Here is a 22,576-nt window from a genome sequence, read left to right as displayed (position 1 = left end):
GGGTGCAGGCTCAGCACTAATGGTAGGAAAAGAAGTAAACCAGAAAAAAAAAAAGGGCAAACGTTCTGCCAGCCCATCTGTGGATATGGTGCTGAAGTCTAGCTTGCTTGGCTGCCAGAGTCTCACTCTTTGCTCAGATCCACAAGACCATACCATTTCTGGGAAGCCGGACTCCAGGCAAAGCACTGCCATGGGTCTAAGGCAGTTCATCCTAAGTAAGCCTTGCTCAAAACATGTCTTCAGAGTGCTGGGGTGGGTGAGGATGTTTTCATACAGCACCTGCCGGTGTTAGAACTGGCAAGCAGGATGTGGGAGAATAGACTCAGTATAATGATGCTTGGCTTTGTCTTGGGAGATTAGTGTTGGGGTGGGAAGAGAATATCCTCCCCAGCCATGTCTTCCTGCTGTCTTTCCACTGTTGGGAGGGAAGGAGCCTGGTAGTATGAGGTCAGGTATATGGATCTTTCTGACTGTGGTTGGAAGGGGGCAGTCCTGGTGAAGCTTGGGATGTCCTTTCTGACCCTGTCTCCTTGGGGTATCCCTTCCTGCCCTTCTCAGCTCCCACACCATGATCTGGCCATGTATTTTCTTTGCTTCTGGATGAGCTCAACCCATACTTTGGGATAGCTAGGGATAAATCATGGCTTGCTCCAAATAACCTGGAGACCGAGACGTGTCAGTGAGTATTTTAGTCCCTGTCACATGAGCCCCGCCTAGAATGGAAGGCCTGATTCACTCACGGTATCTCACTGGAGACCAACACCTTTCAGGAGAGCTCCAAAGCTCTGTCCAAATGAGGAGACAAAGGCAATGAAGCAAACTAGTCTCCAAGCAGCTTGTACCTCCGATCTCAGACAGCCTTCCTGGGGTCTGGAAAGGCAGCAGCTGGCAGGGGATGTGGATGGTGTAGTCCTTGAGTTCCTGAACTGTTGCTGACAGGTCTATTACTTGAAGTGATAGTCTAAGGGGAAGGGAAACCCGGGTCAAACAAGCTTAAGGGGCCTTTTATTTGTGTTTTGATTTGGAGGCATTTTGTTGCTGATCTTTGTCAAGGGTACTCCTGCCCTTCCCAGCTTAGCTCAGACTTGGCATCTCTGGAGAGACTCTTTTTGGCTTCCCAGGAGGAACAACATGTCTGGCAATGTGTGCAGAGCCCTGCTGCGAGATAGTGACTGCCTCTTGCCTCCAGATGCCTTTTCCAGAAAGCCATTTAGAGCCCTGCGTTGTTACTTGGATAGCTCTCTTCCCTGATTCATTAGCAGTGTGCAGTCTCTCCTGTAATACTCAAATCTGCCTGTGCCAAAGGCTGAGAGGGAGAGGCCGTGTCTTTTAATAACCATGTGATGCACTTGGAAAAAACTTTTGGACGCGCAGTTCTCTGATGGCCTCAGTTGATGGAAACACTCCAAGGGAGAGATACAGCTGGGCCCTGAGGGAGAGGACACTGCAACTGCTTTTGGGAGATTGTGGTTTCTGACCTGCCTTTCCCCCAGCTTCACCCTAGCTCCCCTGACCCCACCTGGAGAAGGCAGCAGAGCTGGAGATCAGTCCCTCCACTCTGCAGGTCTTGCAGGTCCTGTGCACAGTTTTGTATAAATAACTGCTGGTGGCTGGGTTGCACCTGTGTGACATGGGCTCTACCCTGGAGGTGAGGCTCCTGCCGTGTGAGAACAGGAGCTCTGCTGTGCCAGTGGTGCTGGTGGTCATGCTGTGGTGGATCCCAGTGGGCAGCACTGCTGTATGTGGCAGGCATGTGCCTGGCACTCCCATTCAGTATTAGCTCTGCTGAAGGGGCTTTTGCTTTTCCAGCTCTTTGCTATTGAAACTACTTAATGGTGTTGCAGGCAGCTTCTGCTTCCTGTCCCATGTGGCTGCCAGGGACTCGACTCACCTGCTGAACTGCTCCCTGGAAATGCAAGGCTCTGGTAGCACAAGGGACAGCATTTTGCCTGCAAAAGGAATGTGTGCCAGAGGGTTTGGCATCCTGGTTCATATCCTGTTCCCTCTGCTCCAGAAGTATCCATCTTTGAGGTTCCACTCTTAGACCTGGTCTGAGGTGGAAGCTGACAGATCAGGACAAGTAGAGTGGGGATGATGGAAGAGATGGATGTCTGTTTACTGACATGTGCATAGGATCTGTACGTGTCCTCTCGCTGGCTGTCACCTTGTAGCCAGAATCTGAGGGAGACTCGCAAAGCAAAAATAGTGTCAGGCTTTGTTGCTGAAGGAGGGTTTTGCTGAGCAGTGTGGTGCTGTACTTCATTATTGGAGTTGCTGGATTTCACTGTTCAGGTAGTAGCTGTTGTTATTTTTTAATTCCAGCTCTTGTTGGGATCAGTGTTGCTTCCCTTGTGTCATATTGTGCTGTGCCAGGCTGGCCTGGGGTTTGCTTTGGCTGGAGGGGTGCAACAGTACAGCACACTGCACACTTCTTTCTCTGTTCGGGGTTTTAAAACAGGTGGGACAAAGCAGACAGATGCTTTTGGTAGGTTTTTATTTGCTTTTAAGGTCCTGCTCCTGCTACATCTTGGAGCAATGATGTGTGCATATAGAGGCTTTAAATCAAAACTCCTACTTCTTCTCCAATTCCTTTGCCCCAGCATATTGGTGTGACTGTGCTTCTGGTTTGGGCTTTCTCCTGATAACAAGATGATAATCTTTGTACCCTCCTGGGAGAAGGGCTTACCCATTTCAGCCTACCATTGTGAAATGTGTGTGCCCAGCTCTGTGGGAGCTGGAGCAAGATCCCAGCAGAGGATGAGGATTTCCTGAGGAGGAGTAACATGTGCAGACCTCTCTGCTTTCTGCAGTGCAAGTTGTGTGGTGGGTTTTTGCCTGCTTTCTCTCTCTTCTGCCTTTACCCCTCTTCACTCCCCGTGTGCATTTATCTAGATAGACTTTCTTAACTCCCATTATGGGGCTGCCGAAGGGTATGTCACAGGGGCTCGGATTACTGGATGTGATAGTTAATCCCTTCATTGCCTCACAAGTTAGACACTCGCTGCTGCTATCGTGTTTGGGAGGGGGCCAGGGAACTTGCATCCCTCCCCCAGCTCCTCATCCTGCTGAAGAGCTGGTGTGAAGACTCGTGTGTTGCGATGCAATACAGTGGCTGTGCCTTTGCCAGCAATTCTGGGGACACGTGTACAGCCCTCCTTGCGTGGGTGGGGAACGTGCTATGGGACAGTGCAGTGATCTGCAGCTAGGAACATGCAGTGCTCAAATAGTCGTTCTCTCATGGGCTGTCTAGGTAGCCTTGGGTGACACTGAGCTGTGCTTTGTGACAGGCTGGACCGAAGGGTACAGGACCAAGGTGTTGGGTGCCATTGATCTGTGACACTCTTGGCTGTGCAGGGACCTGTCCCCAGAGCTCTCTTATGCAGTGGCTCTTCACGTGACTGTCTTTTGGGTTTCAGGTGACAGCAAGCTCCAAAACCCTGAAGTACAGCTGAGATGTCTTATCTGCCCTCCAAACTGCAAATCCTTGGTTAAAGGGAGTCCTCACAGCCACCACCAGGCCCTGCCAACTTCTCCAGCTGTTCCCAGCTACTCCTGCAACACTGGCAGCTTTCAAAGGTTAGTTACCATCTGTGTTAAGTAGATCATTTACATGTGGTGCTCCCTTGCTGTTTTAGTGCTTCTAAATGGATAAACAGGATAAGTGCATGGCCTGAGTCTGTGGGTATTTGGGACCGGTGGGGAGACCCTGGAGACAAAAGCACTGGCACTTGTAAGCCCCTCTAGCCCAGTTCTCTGGAGGGAAGGACCAGCTTTGCCACATGAATCCTTGGAATAAAGTGTGATCCCATCTCTATGGCTGTTCACTTGAGTGTGCATGTCTGGATCCTTCTCCCCAGGCACTACTACGTTTTACTGCTTGTTTCTAGTGTAGTGGGTAGTAGGTCATTGGGAGGACTGAGGAGCTCAAACAAGCTCCCTGGGCCAGGAAAAATGGGAAGACCTCCATTCTGAAGGCTGGGAGCTTGTGCTGTTGTTGTTCTGTCCTAGTAGCTTCTTTTCCCTCTGTCCTTTACCTCAAGTGTTTCTGTGGGCCCCCTGTTTTCAGTGGCCATCTCTCTCTCCTCTGCCCCTCATTAGTGCAGGGCTTGGCATGCCAGCAGGAGGGAGCCTCAGCATGTCTGTGCCTTGATCGGATTTGTCAAGGCTCCTTCCCTTTTCTTCCTGTTCATTGAGGTCTGAAACAAAGCAAACAGAAGAGAGGAATTCCAAAGAATAGGAATGAGGGAAGAGAGGGACATAGGAGTGACAGGCTGCCCTGCACACATGCAACCCCTGCCTTTGTCTGGTGGGGCAGAGCTGGAGGCAGAACATTCTGAGCGGTGAGGCCGATCCCTGGCACTCCCTTTTCCAGCTACAGCACCAGCTGCCTTTCTCCCTGTGCTGTGCTATGGGGCTCCTGTCCTCACTGCTCAGGTAGTTTCTGGAGACTCGGGCATGCTGCCTGCCTTTGGCATGGGCACAGTGGGCCTGAACACAGCTTGAGGGAAACTGGCCATTATTTGAACTGTTTTGTTTGTCATGGACTGTGGTAAAAGGTTTCCCTCTTTACCTGTGTCAGGAAACTTTCCCCTGCCAGGCAGATTCAAGGGAGCCCGGCATGGAGCTGAACATGCTGCCTGAGTGCCAGGGCACTGAGACACCGGCCCCTCCCCACCTTGGAGCCAGATAAGTGTTGGAACAAGGCCCTTTTGTGTAGACAGGTCTGCAAAGTGGAGACAAACGTGCTCTGGTACTCGTTTTGTTTCCCAGGAGGCAGGGAACTCAGGAGGGAGTGGTGGCCAGCCAGGCAAAGCTGCTACAGGTAAAGATTTGTGGAGTCTGATGGATCCCCGTGTTCCTTCCTTTGTCATCCCCAGGCCATTGCACAGTTTCCCCTTCATCCTGCCCTCAACTCTCCCATAGATTGGATCAGGGAAGGCAACAGGATGCTCAACAGCTCTGGTATAAAGCATTTAAGGTAAAATACATCCCTACTAGTGATGCCCCCCTCTTTGCATTTAAGCCACAAGGAACAGCCTTTAAGCCACTGCCAGTTTCCTTTCCTTCTTTCTTCATGTTCTCCACCTTCTGGCAATCTTTGCACTTCAGGGTTTAATTAAAGAGCAGAGTAAAGCGCTTAGACTCCAAAACGTGCAGATTAGGGGGTTACTAATCCGTTTCCTCAATGGGTGCTCACATCCTGTCCAGTCCGTTATCAAGCTTCTGTTCCCTGAGTGGAAACTTGGCTAAACTCGAGACCTCTACCACTCCTCTTGCTTGCTGTGCAGAGGAGGAAGGGCAAGGGGTGAGAGGAGAGTCATGAGGGGAAGCAAAGTGAGCTGTGGGTTTCCAAAATTCTCAAGGTGGGTTTGTAATCAGCATTGGGTGTCTTTGCTTCTTATGCTCTGTCTGGTTTTGGTGCTCTAGGAGCAATAAAGCAGGGATTTGGTGGTTTTGTTTTGGTTTTTTTGAGAGCTGTCTTCCTGTTCTAACAAAAATAACCTTTCTGTCAGAGGAAGCAACTGCTTCCCTGCGTGCATTTGTGATTACATACTGGATGATCTGGTTCAGGTCTGTGCCTTCCCTGTGCATACATCCCTCTCTCGATTTCCCAAGTCTTTCCTATGCTCTTATTCCCAGTATATGCCCAAGTGAGCCATGCTGCAGCATTGCTGAAAGAGCAAGGCTCCCTGCTGAGAGTGGGAGGCTGGTGCCTGGCAGTGCTGCATGAGGCTGGTCATATCCTCATCTGTGGAGGCTGAGATCCCTTGATAAGATATATGCTGTCAGTGAGAAGGGGAAGGTGGAATATTTGTGAACCCGGATGGAGCCACCAGCAGGGAAGAGGGAGTAGTGAGGACAAGTGTGGTGGAAAGGATAAGACTCTTCCTAGAAGTAGGAGGGAAACTTGACCCTAATGGTCATAGGATGGGCTGAGCTTTTATGCCTCTGTCTGACTCCTGGTGCAGGCTGGGCACTGCACAGAGATGGCTGTGGATTGCAGGAGACGTGAGCTTTTGTCCTGAGTCACTCATCTGCTGCTTGAGTTGAGGTATGCTGTTTCTTCCTTGCCTTTGTCCTTTGGTGTGCAAGTTCAGGCTTTAGTTCAGCAGTGCGAGAAGCCCCAGGGATGGGAACACAAAGGGAAGCAGGAGGGGAGGAGTGCTGGGAATGGTTAGTAAGGAGTTTGGGTCTTGGGAGTGTTCTTCTTTCTGCTGCCTGGCTTTGGAAACTGCTTCCCCTCTGGGATCCACTTCCTGTCCTTTTTTTGCCCCCATCAGTCACTACTTCGTTTCCAAAATGCAAAATGCTCCATGTGCTTTTTTGTAGATAAGTTTGCTGTCTTAGCCTGGACAGCAGCTTTCTCTCCACACTGTTGCAATGTATAAGCTTCTCTGTAGCTCAGGAATCGCTTCAGGTCTTACAAAGTGCCCAAGGCATCCTGGGTGGATGGCAATATTGCTGCTTGGGTTTTTTAGAACCTGTCCTAAGCCATCCTGGTTTGCTATTTATAGTGCAGTTGTTCCATTCCTGGGTGGATGAGTTCTGCTTTTAGCCTTGCTTGGGCACTGAGGGCACTGGTGCCAGGAATAGCTCTGGACAAGGAAGATAGGTTTCTTAAGCATAGTTCCCAGTTTGGGCCAGTATCTGGTGGAAAAGGCACCAGGCTGCATCCATGAGCTCTGGCTCTCTGTGAGCAGCATCCTCCCCTGTGGCACAGCTGCTTTTCATGCAGAGGAAGTGAAGAGATTGCCTTTCCTTGTCAGGTGTCTCATGTGTGTTCCTGGCTGCCAGATTACAGTTTGGCATTGCAAGAGGTGGCATTTGGAACAGTTGCTCTAGTCCCAAGAATCAGCAGGACTAGTGAGGGACCGTGGTGCGATGAAGCTGTGTGAGCAGAGGATTAGGTTGGATATTAGGAAAAAGTTCTTCACCTGGAGAGTGGTTGAGCACTGGAACAGGCTCCTTAGGGAGATGGTCACAGCACCAAGTCTGGCTAAGTTCAAGAAGTGTTTGGACAACGGTCTGTTGCATGGTGTGGTTTTTGGGGTTCTGTGCAGCCAGGAGTTGGACTTGATAATTCTTGTGAGACCCTTCCACCTGAAGATAGTCTATGACTCTGTGTTTGCACTGCGGAGGGCAGTTGGCGTGGGAAGCCCTGCTTCTAGCATGTCCTTCAAGCAGGGGTAGTGACCTTGTGTGTCCTGAAGCACTGTTCAGTGGAGCAGGTGGATGCCCTTTCAGTGGGGCACCTGCCATTCCTCTTACATGGCCCTGCTCTCCTCCTCCCAGGTGAGTGCCTGCTAGTCCCGAGGGAGCTCGAGCTAAGGCCTGAAAGGAGCCTACAGCACAAAAACCATCAACACCTCCTCAGCACTGTAGCTTGGGCAGAGCTGCTCTGGCCCTTTGGCTCATGATGATCTCTACTTGTTTGGAGAGCAGAGCTGAACAAATAATTAACTGCTTGATTTAGTGCCCAAAATGAAAAACTGGATGGAAAAAAACCTCAGCACAGATGAAATTGAGAGACCTTTTATATTTTCTTTTAAATGTAATGCAGCTCAATTACAAGCAAAACAATGCAAAATGAGACTTTTTGCTTGGAAAACAAAGCATTTTGTTCCTGTCCAAAACTTGCATTGAAAGAGGAAATAGGTCTGAGCTGTCTGGAAACTGCAGTTTTCAATCAATAACTATTAAGCTGAAAACACCTACCCAGCTCTGCTGGTGACAATGTGTGGCAGGCACCTGAGGACCTGGCTCACAGCCATGCCCCTGGCACCTTCTCAGAGGTGGCAGGGAGGACAGTGTCATATGGCTTGTGAACTTTTCCAGGCAGAAAAAATTCTGCTCTGGGGTTGTTGGGAGTCCCTTTGTCTTTTTTTTTTTTTGTTGTAATTAACCCAATTACTTTTGCATGAGATGATGGAGACTCCACAAGCATGTGTAGGGGGGTAGGTTTGGCTAGATGTGTTTGGATATGGTCTCGCCTATCCCACCAGCGAGCAGCTCCCGGTGCAGGTTGTTCAAGAGCATTTCAAGGGAAAAAAGAGATTTGGGTCACGAGGGTAGAATCTTTTGTTAGTCCCTACACATAGGCACTGCTAGCTGGAAACTTGGGGTGTCAGTACTCCACAAGATGAAATTCCCACCCCTTGCTGTATGTGCATGATGCCTGCTGGGTGTTCCAGCTGTGCTGATGATGGGGCTGGAGTTGGTGGAGGGCCTGCTGACTTGGATAAAAGCCGGAGCTCGTGGCTGCTGACCCTATTTGGCTCTGACCCCAGGAACTACTGTCTGCCGCAAGACCACGGTAGTAAAAGCATCAGGAAATGGCAGGGGTGAACAGGTATTGATGCCCAGAGCATATCCGGAGACCAGGACTTGGTGAACCTAATGGATCCAGAGCTGGCCATTAGCTGCAGCACAGACATCAGCAAAAATGCAGATAGTAGAAACCTAATCCCAGAAGAGGGAAGGAGAACTGGAGATCAGCCCCGATGCTGCTCCTGTTTCAAGAGGCAGTTGAGGTCCTCCTGCCTTGAGTAAATGCTCCTGCACAGTGCCCAGGCCTGGTTCCTCCTGTGCCAGGCTGTGCTCGCTAGAGAGGAGTGTGGATAAGATTTGATCCAATATTCTGTAGCCTCTGTTTCAGTGTCAGAGCAGCTGTCGTCAGTTAGGCTTGTGCTTCATCAGGCCCAGAAGAAGGTCAGTCGGCTTTAATACTTCACCTGCCGAGTATCCTCTTGGCATCAAACAACTTGTGCAGGGAGGTAAAGCTGGAAGTAGTGTGTTTGAACACCTACCTCTTCTTTGAGTTTCTTGGGGGTCTCAGCAGCACACTGGCAGTGGCTCATGGAGGGGAGAGACATGGGGGTCACCTCCAGGTGCCAGGCTGGAGCAGCTCTGGTGGTTCCCCCACCAGGCTGTGCAGAGAATAGGCTGACGTGGGAAACCCATGACTAGTATGGACATGCATGGTACTCGATCACCCTGAGCCTGGCACTGGTCACAGGGCTAGCTGAGTGCTTGGGGAATGTGGGCTGCTCCAGAGCCATGTCCAACCAAAGGGTTGGACAGCCCCTGGGTGAGGCACTTCCTGCTGTCAGGGAGTGATTTGGTCCCTGGGAGGTGATCCTTACTTCTAACCTGGAGTGAAACCTAGCTGGTAGTGTTGGCATGTCTGGGTGGGTGTTCTGAACAGTATAGCCAAAATGCTGCAGCTCAGCTCACAAAGAAGCTTTCCTGCTGTTTTCCTCCTGCAGTGAGGGAGAATGCAGCATATGCAGAGGAGTGAAAACCAGCACCCTGCCTTCTGCTGCCCTACTGTCCCCACAGACATGGTTGAGGGCTACTGCCAGCTGGATTCTTCCAGCTTCTTCTTGGGCCTAACAGGAGTGAGAGCACTTGGGGACTGCGTTGCTAGCTGGGTGGCCCCCTCTTGCTTTGCCTGAGAGTTGTGCAAAATGCAGCTGCCCAGCTTGTAAGCATTGTGGGATGTCTGGTAGGCTTAAGCCTCCTACGCAGCACTTGCACACTCTGCTGTGCCACTGGACTCCTCACATGTGCCCTGCACAGCCCTCTGGCTGGGGCTCTGCCAGGCAGCTGAACGCAGTGCCTGGTTGTGGACAGGGAGACTGGATGCAGTGTTGCTTTGCAAAAGCAGACTGTGTCTAGAAGGGCCTCGTGGTCAGAGTCCTTGCCAAGAGGAGTTGCTCCCTGATGCATTCCTGGGGTTTCAGACATGGAGAGGTAAGCAGAAAGGCGTTCCTGTATCAGACCCAGCCTGAACTTGCCTGTTTCCTCTACAGACAAGGAAACGGTCTGGTGACGAAAGTCCCTACTTCAGCCAAGCTCGGAACTTCAGCACCCTTCAGAGACTGTTTGCTCCTCTTCCCCAAGTGCTATGCTTCTGTCACAGAAGGAGAAGCTTTATACTTTTCAGTATGACCTTTGCAGAATAAAAAACTGAACTTGAAGTGGCAGGATTGTGTGTGTGATTAAGATTATAGGCCTAAGGAGAGTTTGAGAATGAGCTGTAACTGAGGTGCAGCTGCCTGTTGCAGATCCTCCTGGGGGAGGATCTTGTCCTTTCTAGGATTTTCTCTGCAGCTTAGTGGTATTGGGGCACCAGCAGGGAGATAAGGATGCTTCATTTTTTTAGAGCTCACGTGTTGGTATCCAACTCTGCAGGTGCTGCTTGATCCGACATCTAGAATGTGGTGGCTGTTTTGCCACAGATTGCTCTTTCCAGGGAAATATGAAGGTGAAAGTCTCACTCAAGTTTTGCTTGTCATAAGACTGGGGAGGGAGGGACGTCATGGTAATCCGGAGCATGGGGTTTTAATCCTGTTCTTCTGGCCAAATTCCATTCCGCCTCTGTAAATTCCTGCAGCTACCCTGCTCTGCACTGCTTGTGTGGTATCTGCTGGTTTGCACAGCCCCCCTCAAGTGGCAGCATTTCATCCATGGAGAGGGGGACAGGGAGGTGACCCTGAATCATAAGGCACTTTGTCAGATGGATGCTGCAGTACGTGCTTTAAAGGTGACCTGCTGAACGAGGAACCACCCTGTCCCCTCCCATGTCTTTGTGAGAGCAAAAGAGATCATCCCCAGTTGCCTCTCTTCAAAGTATGGTGCCAGTCTCACCTTCCAGATGAGTTGCCAGTCTGGCTTTGAAGCACTTGCCACAGTTTTCGGGTCCTTTCTCACCTTTTGCAAGCCCAGGAAGCTGCTGCGTTGGGCTCCTGCTGAGGGAGTCTAAACAGGTCAGCTAAACTGTTGCTGTTCCAGAAATGAGGCGTGGGAGAAGGATTTGCAGTTTTTGTCGCCTACAGTTAGGTAAGACAACAAGGCAGCATAGCTCCATGAAGTCACCCCTCTGCTGGCTGTCCTGCAGCTCTTTACGGGGAATAGCCAGGATACTTCTTGACTTGCAGTGCCCCTAGAGGGGCAGCAAGCCTGGGGCTGTCCCTATGCCCCTCTTGGCCACTGCCCTGGGACCTGCAGTCCAGCTGTGCCTCAGCATCCCTCTGCAGGTGCACATGAGCTCTAGAAGAGACAAGAGTTTAAGATGCCCACCCTTCCATGGGCTTTGTTGCCAACTGGTGCTATGGGAAAGCAAGGCTGCTCCCCTCTGTGCTTGCGGGGCTGGAGGAAACATGCTGGTGCTATGCGAAAGTTCCCACTGCCAGCTCTCCCTAAACATTAACTGCTCACCTGACACTCACTGAACCGTAAAGAGTGAAGGCCAGCCAGGCTGAGCCATAGTCCTACAAAGAGAGTATCTTGGAGGAGTGGGGCACCAGCATATGGGCAGCTCTTGGGGCGAGCCTGGGGCAAGCAAGGTGAGTGCACTGTCCCAGGAGTGAAGGCTGCTTGTGCATGGAGGGGTGGCCAGCAGGAAGCAAGCTCTGGGCCCCTGCCCACACCTCAGAGGTTGGTGTGAGCATGCACTGATGTTTGTGCAGCTGCTCAGCTCTGCTGGTATGACATTCCCTGTCCCCTGGCCATCGTCCCGTTGTTAGTGGAGGCAGGGTGTCCAGGCATTAGATGAGACCTGGGTCCTGCCTGCCCTATCCCTGGCATTTGCTGTCAGCTTATTACAGCAAGAGAGGGGACTCAGGTGCCTTTTTCTGTCCCATTTGCCTTGTCCCCTGATCACTGCTGAAGCAGGAGCTGGGAAGAATGTGGGGGAGGGAGGATAACCTGCTGTGAACAGCACTTCTGCCTGTGCACTGGAGTTGGAAACCGGCAGTATTGGGAAACTTCTCGTCTTACTGCAGGCTGCACTTGTCTGGCACTAGCAAGGAGACTGAGGAGGGAGGGCAGAGAGGCTCAGTTCCATGACTGCAAGGAGGGGCAGAGCCAGAAGGCTTGCATGCTGTGCCACAGCTGCTAGTACCCACTGTGCCTCTTGCCTAGGAGCTCCTTCCAGCCTTGTCCTCCACTTGCTGTGCCTTTAACGTTCACGGAGGAGGAGAGACTGTGTAGCTGTCTTCTGGCTTGCAGTCTCCTCCCCACCCCCATGAACACCCTAAAACCGCCCCTGCCATGCCTATGCTCCCCAAGAGCCTCCCTGTTCTTGCGCTGGCTGGCGAGGGCCTGGCTGGCTCTCACCACACTGGGTCTGATGCTGGGAGCAAGCAAGTTATGGAGAACAGGAAAAGCTGTTGGTGCTCAGCTGGAGCAGGAGGAGGTTTCCTCTCCCAGAGCAGTGCTGTTGGCAGCAGGCTGCAGGAGGTCTGGGCTGCTCCCGGAGCGTGGGGAAGCCCTGCTTGGCCAGTCTCAGCTGGAGCACTCGTTACATGATGGATGGGAAGGGGCAGGGTGGTCCCGGGGGCTGAGCTCCCTGTGCCCTGGGCCAGGTGGGGGAGCAAAAGGAAGGGTTCCTGCCCTGGGGAGCTGCTGGCTCAGAGGAGCAGCAGAGCAGCCCGGGGTTTTTCTCTCCCTGCTGGGGCTGGGCCGGGCAGGGCAGAAGGGCGCTGCTGAGGAGCTACTGCCTGTTGCACCCGGGACTCTGCAAAGGCAAGCGGGAGCTGCCCGAGCGGGAGGCAAACGTGCCTCCTAGGGCAGGGATTTGGGGGCTGCCTGGGCGCAGACCCGGCCTGCCCCTGCCCCGGGGCTCGGCCCCTGCCTGTGCCTCTGCAGGTGCTGCTATGGCTGCGCGGGCAGGCCGGGACCCGCCGCGGCTCGCCCGAGGCTGTGGGGCGGGGGGCAATTTACATTTCATCAGGAGCGCCGTGCAGGCGGTCCGCAACCCAGCCCCTCTGCCTGCTGCCAGTGCTGGCTTCCTCCCACCGCACCCGGCCGCTTCCAGGCACACGCGGCATTGGAAACCCCCGGCCGGGCCTTCTCCTTCGCTCCATCCCCGGGCTGGGGCTGCCGCCTTTCCACAGCTTCGGGGCCGGGCGCGGGGGAAGCTGCAGGTAGAGCCTGTCTCCGCATAGTTAGCATTCCCAGCCTTGGCGTCCTGCTCGCTCCCGGTGGACTGGGCAAGTCTGAGACATCAGGGGGATAGTTCTTTCCTTTTCAAATCTAAGGTAGGGCGTGGACCCTCTCAGGTACGGGGCAAATGCTCAAATGGTGGCCAGTACCTCTTCTCTCTGGGTAGCAGGTCTGCACCCCACCCTTGCCATACTTGTGTCCTGGGCTAGCCATTCAGTCCCTCTCTGCTAGCCATGGGGAGACAGGGTGTACTCTGCCACTGTCCTGAGCCCCCTGAAATATCTCCATGACAGGATAAAGCCTCCTACACCTGGCCTAGGAAAGGAGGAGGCAGGTGCTGGGTAGGGGGTAGATAATCCTGGTCCTTTCCTTATCATAGTAAAGGAGGATATTTGAGGCCTGGCAGCAGGAAGGGGGCTGGAAGGAGAATGGATTCCTCTGAATTCAGTTTGGGCAACTCTGTGCCTGTGGCGCTGGGGGCTCTTGAGTAGAAAGCGAGTTTAATCTCTTGTTTTGTTTGTTCTTTCTTCCTCTGGAAGGGGGGCCTACGGGGCGTGCGGGGGGAGCTTGGGTTTGAGAGCAGGGAGGAGGGGGGGGAAGTGTCAGATCTGGAAGGGAGGAGTAAAGGGAGGACGGGAACGGCAGCCCCGGGAGGGAGCAGCAGCAGTGGGCTGCCAGCCGGCTGGGGAGGCGCCGAGGACTGAGGCAAGGGGAGAGGCAGGTAAGGAAATGGAAATTGCTGCCTGGGGGGAAGGCTAGAGTCCAGGTGAGGAGCAGGACAAGGGGTGGCTGAAGGGATGGGTGTGCTATGGGGGGGGGGGGGGAGGATGGATGGAATCCTTGGGTTCCATCTGGGAGAAATTTTGGAAGCTGGCTTGCAGCAGGTCCCATCCTGGCTCCCAAAAGTGCCGTCTTAGTAGTGTGCTCACGTGCAGGTTGGAGTCAGAGTACTGTTCCTGCAATGAGGGGGTATGGGGGCAAGCAGGAGCAGGACAGGCTCTGCCATGTGCCACCACCTTCTCTATTCTTCGTTTGTGCTGTTTATTCCCTGTCCCTCAGCTTCCCAGACTGCTGGGTGCTGACTGACCTCCCTGATCTTTCCTCACTGCTCCCTTGCCCCTCCTGCCTGGCCTGGGTGTCCCCCAAACTTCGTGTGGAGCTCAGCATGTGGGATGGGAGGCAGCTGATAGCAGCACATGGAGACCTGGCCATGTCCAGCGAGGCCCATGGCTGTGGCAGGGACAAGGGGCACCTGGGCATGGTGGGCTCCATGTGTCAGCTCCCCTTTCCCTGCCATGCCCGTGCTTTGCCTGCTCTATAGAGCAGAAAAGGGGGTCAGTGCCAGGCCTGGCTTGCAGGGAGCTGTGGTGCCAGCAGGACCCCTTCTCTGCCAGGAAAAGGAGTGCAGCACTCAGGTGCCATGCCTGCTGCCATGTGAACACAGCAGCATCCTCAGTGGGTTAGGATGGCCATGCTCCCTCGGGCTGGCCGTGCCCCAGCCCTTGCGATGCCTTGGATGGAGCCATCCATCCGCCTTCAGCTGCGATTCCTGCAATGGGCAGGCTTTTTGCAGCCTGGGGAGGGGGGGAGTAGGATGGTGTGCTCTCCCAAGCTGCCTTCTCGAGGCCCCGCGGCCCCAGGGGCATCTGCACATCAATGGGGGTGTGTGCAGGGGGAGCAGACCCTAATCCGGCCCATTCATCCCGACGGCAGCTTTTGTTGAGCCTCCAGATGTTGCTGCACCGAGGGCAGGGTCTCGTTCTGGAGCTGTGGGCGGGGGGACAGAGCGAGGCCAGGCTGCGGGGTGAGGTGGGTGTCCCCCTGCCCTTGGGGTCTCTGCTGGCCCGGGTACCTGGCTCCGGGGGACCTGGGGCAGGGCTCTCCGCCAGTCCCGAGCCATGAGCGGGGCTCAGCCCGCGGGGGAGCGTCCCGCCGGCGGGGCGAGGCAGCCCCGTGCCCCAGCGGGGCCGGGGAACGAGTTTCACCGAAGCGTTTGGGGTTTAGCCACCGAAATGGGCGGCGGTGTTGGGTACGGGAGTTCCCCGAGCCCGCCGGGCCCCGGCCGGCCCCGCACTGCGTCCTTGAGGCCGTCTCCCCGGAGCAGCCCCAGCCCCTCGGCCTGACCAGGCGGCGGGGGAGGGACCGCGCTCCCTCCCATGGGCAAGCTCCGTGAACCGCCCGGCTCAGGGAGGCCTCGCAGCATTGCCTCTCCCCTCCCCTGGGAGCCTTGGCCTGTGGGATGGCAAGGAGCAAGGCACACAGCTGGGGTGAAATGGTTGGGAGATCTCCTTCCCATCCCCCTCCACGTTTGAGGTCCCCCCTCCGTGGGCTTTGCAGCCCTGGCAGGCTAGCAGGACAAGTCCTGGGGAGATGCCCAATGCCCCAGCACAGGGCAGGAAGGTGCTGACTGGGAGAAGCTGTTTCTGGAGTGTTGACAGGCATCTGTCTTACCACTGCACTTGTCCAGGTGCTGTCCTGGAGGGAGAAGGCAAGGGGGGATGTCCTGCTGGGGCGGTGTCAAGACACCTGGGTGCAGGCTGTTGGTGACACTTCTCTTTGCTTCCCTGCCCCTCACAGGCTTTAGGATGCTGGGACCAGCCGGGCTCGGGTTGCCCACCTGATCCTTGCCACCCGTGTCCTGCTGGCACACCATGTTGCGCTCCTGGCGCACGAAGCTGAAGCTGCTGCTCGCCACGGTGACCCTGGCCATCCTTCTCTCCTGGCTCTACCTCTTTGTGGGGAGCCTTGAATGTGAGTGGGCCCTTCTCTTCCTCCTTGGGTCAAGGGAGGGTGCAGCAGGGGGTGGGCAGTAGGGGATGAGGCCTTGGGGTGGTTGCTCTGTGGGCATGCAAGTCGTTACAGGTGTATCTGACCTGGGGACATCTCCAGGGGCATGTGTAGGGATCAGGGGAGCAGAGCTGTGATGTTGGCTGGACACTTGTGAGGTATACTGGGACCTCTCACATGGGACCATCTACACTGGGCCCTCCCAGCCTTGCCATACCCATCACATAACCCGTGTCTCTTCCACAGATGGCCGCTTCCTCCTGCTGCCACCCTGCCTAAGCGAGCAGCCAAGCCGGGATGTGGAGCGGGAGGCTCTGGCCTCACGGGTGCGCAGGGTGGAGGAGGAAAACCAGCAACTCCGCCTGCAGCTCAGCCAGGCTCAGATGGAGGGCAGCGATGGCAGCCCACAGTGGGGAACTTCTGCCGAGGATGGAGATCTCCCCGGGGGCGAGAGGAACAATCGCACAGCCTGCCCCAAGCAGCGGACAGTGCACAAATGTGAGGTGGGTGATGGCACTGGCACGGTGATACTGTGGGATGGGAGGCTGGGACCCTGGTGGAGCATGGATGTATGTGCAGCCCACCTGGCACTATTCTCCCTATGTTCCGGCCATGCTGGGGCCTCACCCTGACTCTCCGTGGTGCTCAGTGAGCCACAGTCAGTGGGTGAGGGCATCTTCCTTCTCCAGAGAGAGAGGCCAGGCAGGCAGTGTTGCAACCAGACTCCTGGTCCCTTGTTTCTGAACTGGGGAACTCCCACCTCCCTCTGGGGCTCCTTCCATAGGGAATGTGCTGGGTTATGGTGGAGTCTCTCCCTGTGGCATGGTCCCAGGGAGGAGCTGACAGCCCCTGAAAGGAGGGGCTGTCCAGTCTCAAAAAGGCACCATTTGTCTCTGGGCAGCTCCTGCATGTTGCTATTGTGTGTGCCGGGCACAACGCGAGCCGGGACGTCGTCACCCTGGTGAAATCCATACTCTTCCACAGGTAATGGGGAAGTGCTGTGACAGAGGCCCACTATTTGGGGTTCCCAAATGATGAGCTGCTGCAGGGGGCAGTGCTGCAGGAGAGGGGCTAGGGCTCCTCTCTAGCCCCTGTGCCACTGCTTAGAGGGACAGAGAGGGATTTGTTCCTTCCAGAGGGTTGATTTTTCTGCATTTGCCCCCTCAGCTGATGTCTGTCCCTCGGCAGGGATGGGAGTGGTGGGGACCGTGTCTTCTTCATGCCACTGTGGTGCTGAGTGCTGCTGTGTTTACCTTTGGCAGGAAGAACCCCCTCCACTTTCACTTCATCACAGACTCCGTGGCCCACCAGATCCTCCAGACACTCTTCCAGTCCTGGATGGTGCCTTCCGTACATGTCAGCTTCTACAACGCCGATGACTTGAAGGCAGGCACTTGCCCTCCCCTTTGCCCTGTCCCAAGCCAGTGCTCAGAGGGTTGAGGGGAGTAGGAAAGAAGGGTGAGAAGGTGGAGGTTCATTAACTTTTTCTTGCTGGTCCCTCATCACCCCCTCAACTTTCTGGGCTTGTTGCTGGTGCAGCCGAGAAAGGGGTTCAGGGCTGGTACTGGAGGCCTCTTGGGGTAGCACTGCCTCTGTGGCAGAGCTGAGTCTCTCAGCGAGCACTGAAACACTGGGGTCCAGATGGGCATTCTGGTGGCTGAAGGGAATGCTCCAGGCTTGGCTGGCTCCACAGCAACGTGTGCCCTTCTGTTGCTGGCCTCGTCTGCACGGGGTACTGGGCACACAGAGCTGTCCTGCCCAGGCGGGAGAAGGGCTTGGCCATGCCCAGCCCTGGCTGTGTTGCCTTGCAGCCGGAGGTGTCGTGGATCCCCAACAAGCACTACTCTGGCATCTATGGGCTGATGAAGCTGACGCTTACCAAGGCACTGCCCTCCAACCTCTCCAAAGTCATCGTCTTGGACACTGACATCACCTTTGCTACCGACATTGCTGAGCTCTGGGCTGTCTTTGGGAAGTTTTCTGGTGAGGACAGGGTGCCCCTGGGGCTCTATCAGAGGCCTGGGTGCTGGGCTCAGGGTGGCAGTCCCCGCCTGCCACAGAACCTGTGCAATGCATTTGCTTAGGCTCTCTGAACTGATAGCAAGCTGCATCCATGGCCCTCTGTTTCCTCAGAAAAGCAGGTGATTGGGCTGGTGGAGAATCAAAGCGACTGGTATTTGGGCAATCTCTGGAAAAACCACAAACCATGGCCGGCCCTGGGACGTGGCTTCAACACGGGTGAGTGTGGGCTGCCAGGGTGGGCTCTGCAGCCTCATGGCATGTCCAGCTGGGGCAACACTTGGCACAGGGAGGCTGGGAAAGGCTGAGGTGAAGCAGGAGAGCCTGATGAGAATGAAGGGGCTGCTACAGCATCCCGGGCTAGTGTGGGTGGGAGCAGAGAAGCGGTATATCCCAGGGGATGAAGGAATGCAGGCTGCTGTGCTGCAGCTCTGTAGTGCTGGGTGCTCCCTCAGTGACCCGGTGCCCTCTTCTCTGGCACTCAGGAGTGATCCTGCTCCTGCTGGACCGCCTGCGTCACCTGGGCTGGGAGCAGATGTGGCGGCTGACGGCAGAGCGGGAGCTCATGAGCATGCTCTCCACCTCGCTGGCCGATCAGGTGATGGTTCTTCCTCTGGGGTGGTTCACCCTTCTGCATTCTGGGGTGGTTCACCCTTCTGCCAGCACTGCTGGCATGGGGGGGTCTTCCTCTTCCACCCATGCTCTCACCTTTTCTCTCTCCTAGGACATCTTTAATGCGGTGATCAAGCAGGACCCATCCCTGGTGTACCGGCTTCCCTGCTTCTGGAATGTGCAGCTCTCTGATCACACCCGCTCAGAGCAGTGCTACACCGAGCTTTCAGATCTCAAGGTGGGTGGGTTTGCTGCCTTTGAAACTGTAGGAGAGCCTGAAGGACACTCAAGGTCCAGGGGAGTCAGCATGGGGTCTGAGGGCTTGGGGAGCACTGGGTGCTGCTGGCTTCCCTTCCATGGGGTGACACACTACTGCCCAGGTGATCCACTGGAACTCACCCAAGAAGCTGCGGGTGAAGAACAAGCATGTGGAGTTCTTCCGTAACCTCTACCTGACCTTCCTGGAGTATGATGGGAACCTGCTGCGCAGGGAGCTTTTTGGCTGTGCCGGTCTTCCCAGCCCACCCAGGGGCCAGGTGAGGGTGATTGCCACTGCCCCCAGCCCCAGAGTGTGGGGTGGGCAGAGACCACATACAGCCTCCCCAGCACCCTGTGGGGCTCTTGCTCTCTTTCACCTTCGTCGTGTTGCAGCTACAGCAGGCGCTGGAGGAGCTGGATGAGGATGATCCCTGCTATGATTTCCGCCAGCAGCACCTCACACAGCACCGCATCCACCTGTTCTTCCTGCAGTATGAATTCTTGGCATTTCCCAACCCTACTGATGTCACCCTCGTGGCCCAGCTCTCCATGGACAGGTACTTGCTGGTAGGACCAGTGGGAGGTTAGATCCCACCTCCCCTCCTCCGGAGAGGCTCCACAGCTTTGGAGCTACCAGGGGTTCTCATCTCATTATCCTCACACCAGCATTTTACAGTGAGGAACAACACCCCAAGCTGGGAGCATCCTTTCCTCCTGCACTGGGCTCGACTGGCATGCAGCTCTCTGGCAGACGCCCCGTTCTGGGTTTGGCGAAGCTGCCAGAGGGCAGGTCTGCTGCTCATGCACTGCCCTGTGCTTCCCAGGTTACAGATGCTGGAGGCCATCTGCAAGCACTGGGCGGGCCCCATCAGCCTGGCGCTGTACATGTCGGACGCTGAGGCTCAGCAGTTCCTGCGCTACGCCCAGGCCTCGGAGGTGCTGAGCGCCCGCCGAAACGTCGCCTACCACATTGTCTACAAGGAGGGGCAGTTCTACCCCATCAACCTCCTGCGCAACGTGGCCTTGGCCAACACGCAGACGCCGTACGTCTTTCTGACGGACATTGACTTCCTGCCTATGTATGGCCTCTACGATTACCTCAGGTAAGGCTTTCTCCAGCCAGCTCAACCTGCAGGGCTCCCCAGGCACCAGAGTTTTCAGGAAAAGCCCTGGGTACCAGTCCTCAACAGCAGGCCTGGGAGCCGTTCCCTTTGTGTTCAGCCTCAGGATCCTGCCCTTGCTTTTGTCAGAGAAATGAGGATCCACTCAGTGGATGAGGAAGGGGCTCTGGCTGTGAGCATTGCCCCATTCCTCCTACCCCTGCATGGTACCACTGCAAATTGTCCAAAGACATCAGTATCCTTCTGGAGTGGCTGGAGGGGCTGAGGAAGAAGGCTGTGGCCGTGGCTTGCAGCCGGGGAGACCTCATACCCTTCCTATCACCATAGGAACTCCATCCAGCAGCTGGAGCTGCCCCAGAGGAAGGCAGCTCTCATTGTGCCGGCGTTTGAGACCCTGCACTACCGCCTGACCTTCCCCAAATCCAAAGCAGAGCTACTCTCCATGCTGGACATGGGATCCCTCTACACCTTCAGGTAGGGACTGGAAATGCCCCACACTATCCAGGTGGGGCTGACAGAAGCCAGTTTTGTACCCTTGTGCCTTGGGACTGTGCACCCCCTGTCTCTGGGGACCCCCTGCATCCTCCTCCTGTCTCAGGGAGCTGCCAGCTTTGCCCAGTGTCTCATTTCCATCTCTCCCCGCAGGTACCACGTGTGGCCAAAAGGCCACGCCCCAACAGACTACGCCAAGTGGCGGACGGCCACCACGCCGTACCGTGTGGCGTGGCAGCCAGACTTCGAGCCTTACGTTGTAGTGAGGCGAGATTGCCCCAGGTATGACCAGAGGTTCGTGGGCTTCGGCTGGAACAAAGTATCCCACATCATGGAGCTGGACGCACAGGTGGGTGAGGGGGCTGCTCCTGGCACCACAGAGGCGCTGGATGTGGGGGCTCCTGGCCAGGCAGTGACATGTTGGTACCACCAAGCCGATGCTGTTGCTCTGTCCCCTCTCAGGAGTATGAGCTGCTGGTCCTGCCCAATGCCTTCATGATCCACATGCCCCATGCCCCCAGCTTCGACATCTCCAAGTTTCGCCTGAGTGCAGGGTACCGGGGCTGCCTCCAGACGCTGCGGGAGGAGTTCCACCAGGACCTGTCACGGCGATATGGGGCTGCTGCGCTCAAATACCTCACCGCCGAGAGAAGCCTGTGACGCCTAGGGACAGTGGGTGTGGGGTACAAGCAGCACAGTGGGAGGATGCAGGGCCTCCCTCCTGCCCCTGCCCACCGCCGCAGCCCAGCCTGAGGGAACGGAGTTGGCAGCACAGCCTCTCCAGCCCACCAAAGGGATACCCATAGATAAGGTGGAAGATACCAGCTGCACGAATAGGCAGTGCCTGGAGGTCAAGCTGCCACAGCCTTCCTGTGTTACAGGGGAACCTCCTTATGCCAGGGGGTCAGCTCTTCTCCCTCCTCTCTTTCAGTAGATGTGGGTTTCCTAGTTTTCACTAGCTCACTTGACCTTGAGGCCTGGCTTCTCCAGAGGCCTGGGAGCTGTGCCATACCCTGCTCTGCCTCTGCTCAGTGGTGCCTGTTTCAGTCCTTGCATACTCCTCTGGGGCTTTGGTGAGCGGGAGATGAGGTTGTAGATCATCCCTTTGTGGAGCAGGCTCAGAGGAAGCCTCCCAGCACCTGGGAGCTCCAGCCAGGGAGTACCAGGAGTTGTTGGAGATCTGGTTCAAGCCCAGATCAAGGCTGACTGGTTAACAGTGGAGAAGTATTATTACTCCCGATCCATATGGATACAGTCTCTAGTGGAGTTGGCCCTGTACTGGTGGTGCTGGAGTCACCTAGAGCAGGATGAGCTCCCAGAGCAGGACAGGCTGTCTGCTGTCCCCAGAATGAGCTCCCTGAATAGGCCGGCACCTTCCAGCTGGCAGCAGCCATGGCAGTGACAGACCTGTCTCGCGTTGGCAGTGCCCCACAGGGCAGGGCTGCGAACCATGGCCAGGAGCAAAACAGCAGCTTCACGGGCCAGTGCATGCTGAGAGAAGTTTTTGGCAGGGACCACCCTGCTCCTCCCCAGCTCGTGGCAGCGCAGTCGTTGCCATCAACAATCAGGGATGTGACTGACACTGGAAAAGACCATAGCTGAGCACTGTGGCAGGAACCCTGTGCCAGGAGCAGCTTGACCGGACACTGTTCTACCACTATCACACACTGGAGCACAGAGGATGCATTGCTTTCCTCACGCTGTTTAAATTATTTAATACTTTCCTCATAAGAATTCAGTAAATTAGGGTGTCTGGGGTTCTTCTTTTTTAATCCTTTTTTCCTCCAAGATGATTTTGCTGGCAGCCCTGGAGGCTCTCTGGGCCACTTGCTGCTGCAGCCTCTGCTGTTCTCTCCTTAGCTTCGCTCTGGGCTACAAGAGCTAGAGTTAGCTCTGTGCAGGGGTGAGGGTTTCCGTCCGTGGTGGGAGTGACTAAGAGGAGCCATACAAAGCACGGGGTATGGAAAGGGCACAAGCGCCTCTTGCTTTTTTTCTCTTTTTAATTTAATTTTTAAATTAAAGCTTTTTTATTCTTTTTCACTTTCTTGTTAGAACTGCCTGGTTATTAATTTTTTCTGCTATGAGCCTGCACATGTTCCCCGGAGGGAAGACAGCAGGAATTGCAATGGAAGAGTAGCCTGAGCCTTGGCTGTGGAAAAGCATCACTGGGCTTGCTCTGCCATGTTTGAAACCTTTTGCTGTTGGGCTGGCACGGGGGGGAAAGTTAAGGAACAGGGAGCAGCAGCATGCAAAAGAAATACTGGTGTCACCAAGTCCCCTGGCAGTCCCCTGCCAGCTCTGAAAGGGTTGGTGGGCTCAAGTCCGATGGTTCCCAGCAC

The 22,576-nt window shown here is 55.3% G+C and overlaps 1 protein-coding gene across 7 annotated transcripts in view; it reads left to right on the top strand.

Moving 5' to 3' along the window:
* The window catches only part of LARGE2 (LARGE xylosyl- and glucuronyltransferase 2), a 24,669-nt gene extending 2,391 nt beyond the window's left edge, over window positions 1-22,278 (top strand). For 3 of the 7 annotated variants that reach the window (XM_027887377.1, XM_027887368.1, XM_027887357.1), the window contains exons 2-16: window positions 3,417-3,576; window positions 15,526-15,699; window positions 15,982-16,238; window positions 16,637-16,719; window positions 16,998-17,121; window positions 17,547-17,718; window positions 17,869-17,973; window positions 18,240-18,352; window positions 18,479-18,604; window positions 18,747-18,902; window positions 19,018-19,181; window positions 19,449-19,727; window positions 20,073-20,219; window positions 20,391-20,586; window positions 20,700-22,278. In XM_027887377.1, coding sequence (XP_027743178.1) covers window positions 15,600-15,699; window positions 15,982-16,238; window positions 16,637-16,719; window positions 16,998-17,121; window positions 17,547-17,718; window positions 17,869-17,973; window positions 18,240-18,352; window positions 18,479-18,604; window positions 18,747-18,902; window positions 19,018-19,181; window positions 19,449-19,727; window positions 20,073-20,219; window positions 20,391-20,586; window positions 20,700-20,897 — 2,220 coding nt within the window. In that variant the 5' untranslated portion in view covers window positions 3,417-3,576; window positions 15,526-15,599 and the 3' untranslated portion in view covers window positions 20,898-22,278. Of the gene's footprint in view, window positions 1-3,053; window positions 3,577-4,877; window positions 4,979-15,525; window positions 15,700-15,981; window positions 16,239-16,636; window positions 16,720-16,997; window positions 17,122-17,546; window positions 17,719-17,868; window positions 17,974-18,239; window positions 18,353-18,478; window positions 18,605-18,746; window positions 18,903-19,017; window positions 19,182-19,448; window positions 19,728-20,072; window positions 20,220-20,390; window positions 20,587-20,699 lie in introns of those variants that run through there. The other 4 variants (XM_027887384.1, XM_027887401.1, XM_027887392.1 and 1 more) reach the window with 4 other exon arrangements.
* Window positions 22,279-22,576: the final 298 nt, after the last annotated feature.

The sequence above is a fragment of the Empidonax traillii genome, unplaced genomic scaffold, assembly GCF_003031625.1.
Source record: "Empidonax traillii isolate 1590-97213 ecotype Southwest subspecies unplaced genomic scaffold, ASM303162v1 scaffold11:size2795301, whole genome shotgun sequence".
NCBI lineage: Eukaryota > Metazoa > Chordata > Aves > Passeriformes > Tyrannidae > Empidonax > Empidonax traillii.
The sequence above is the reverse complement of the archived record's forward strand: the minus strand, read 5'-3'. Positions and strand labels throughout refer to the sequence as shown.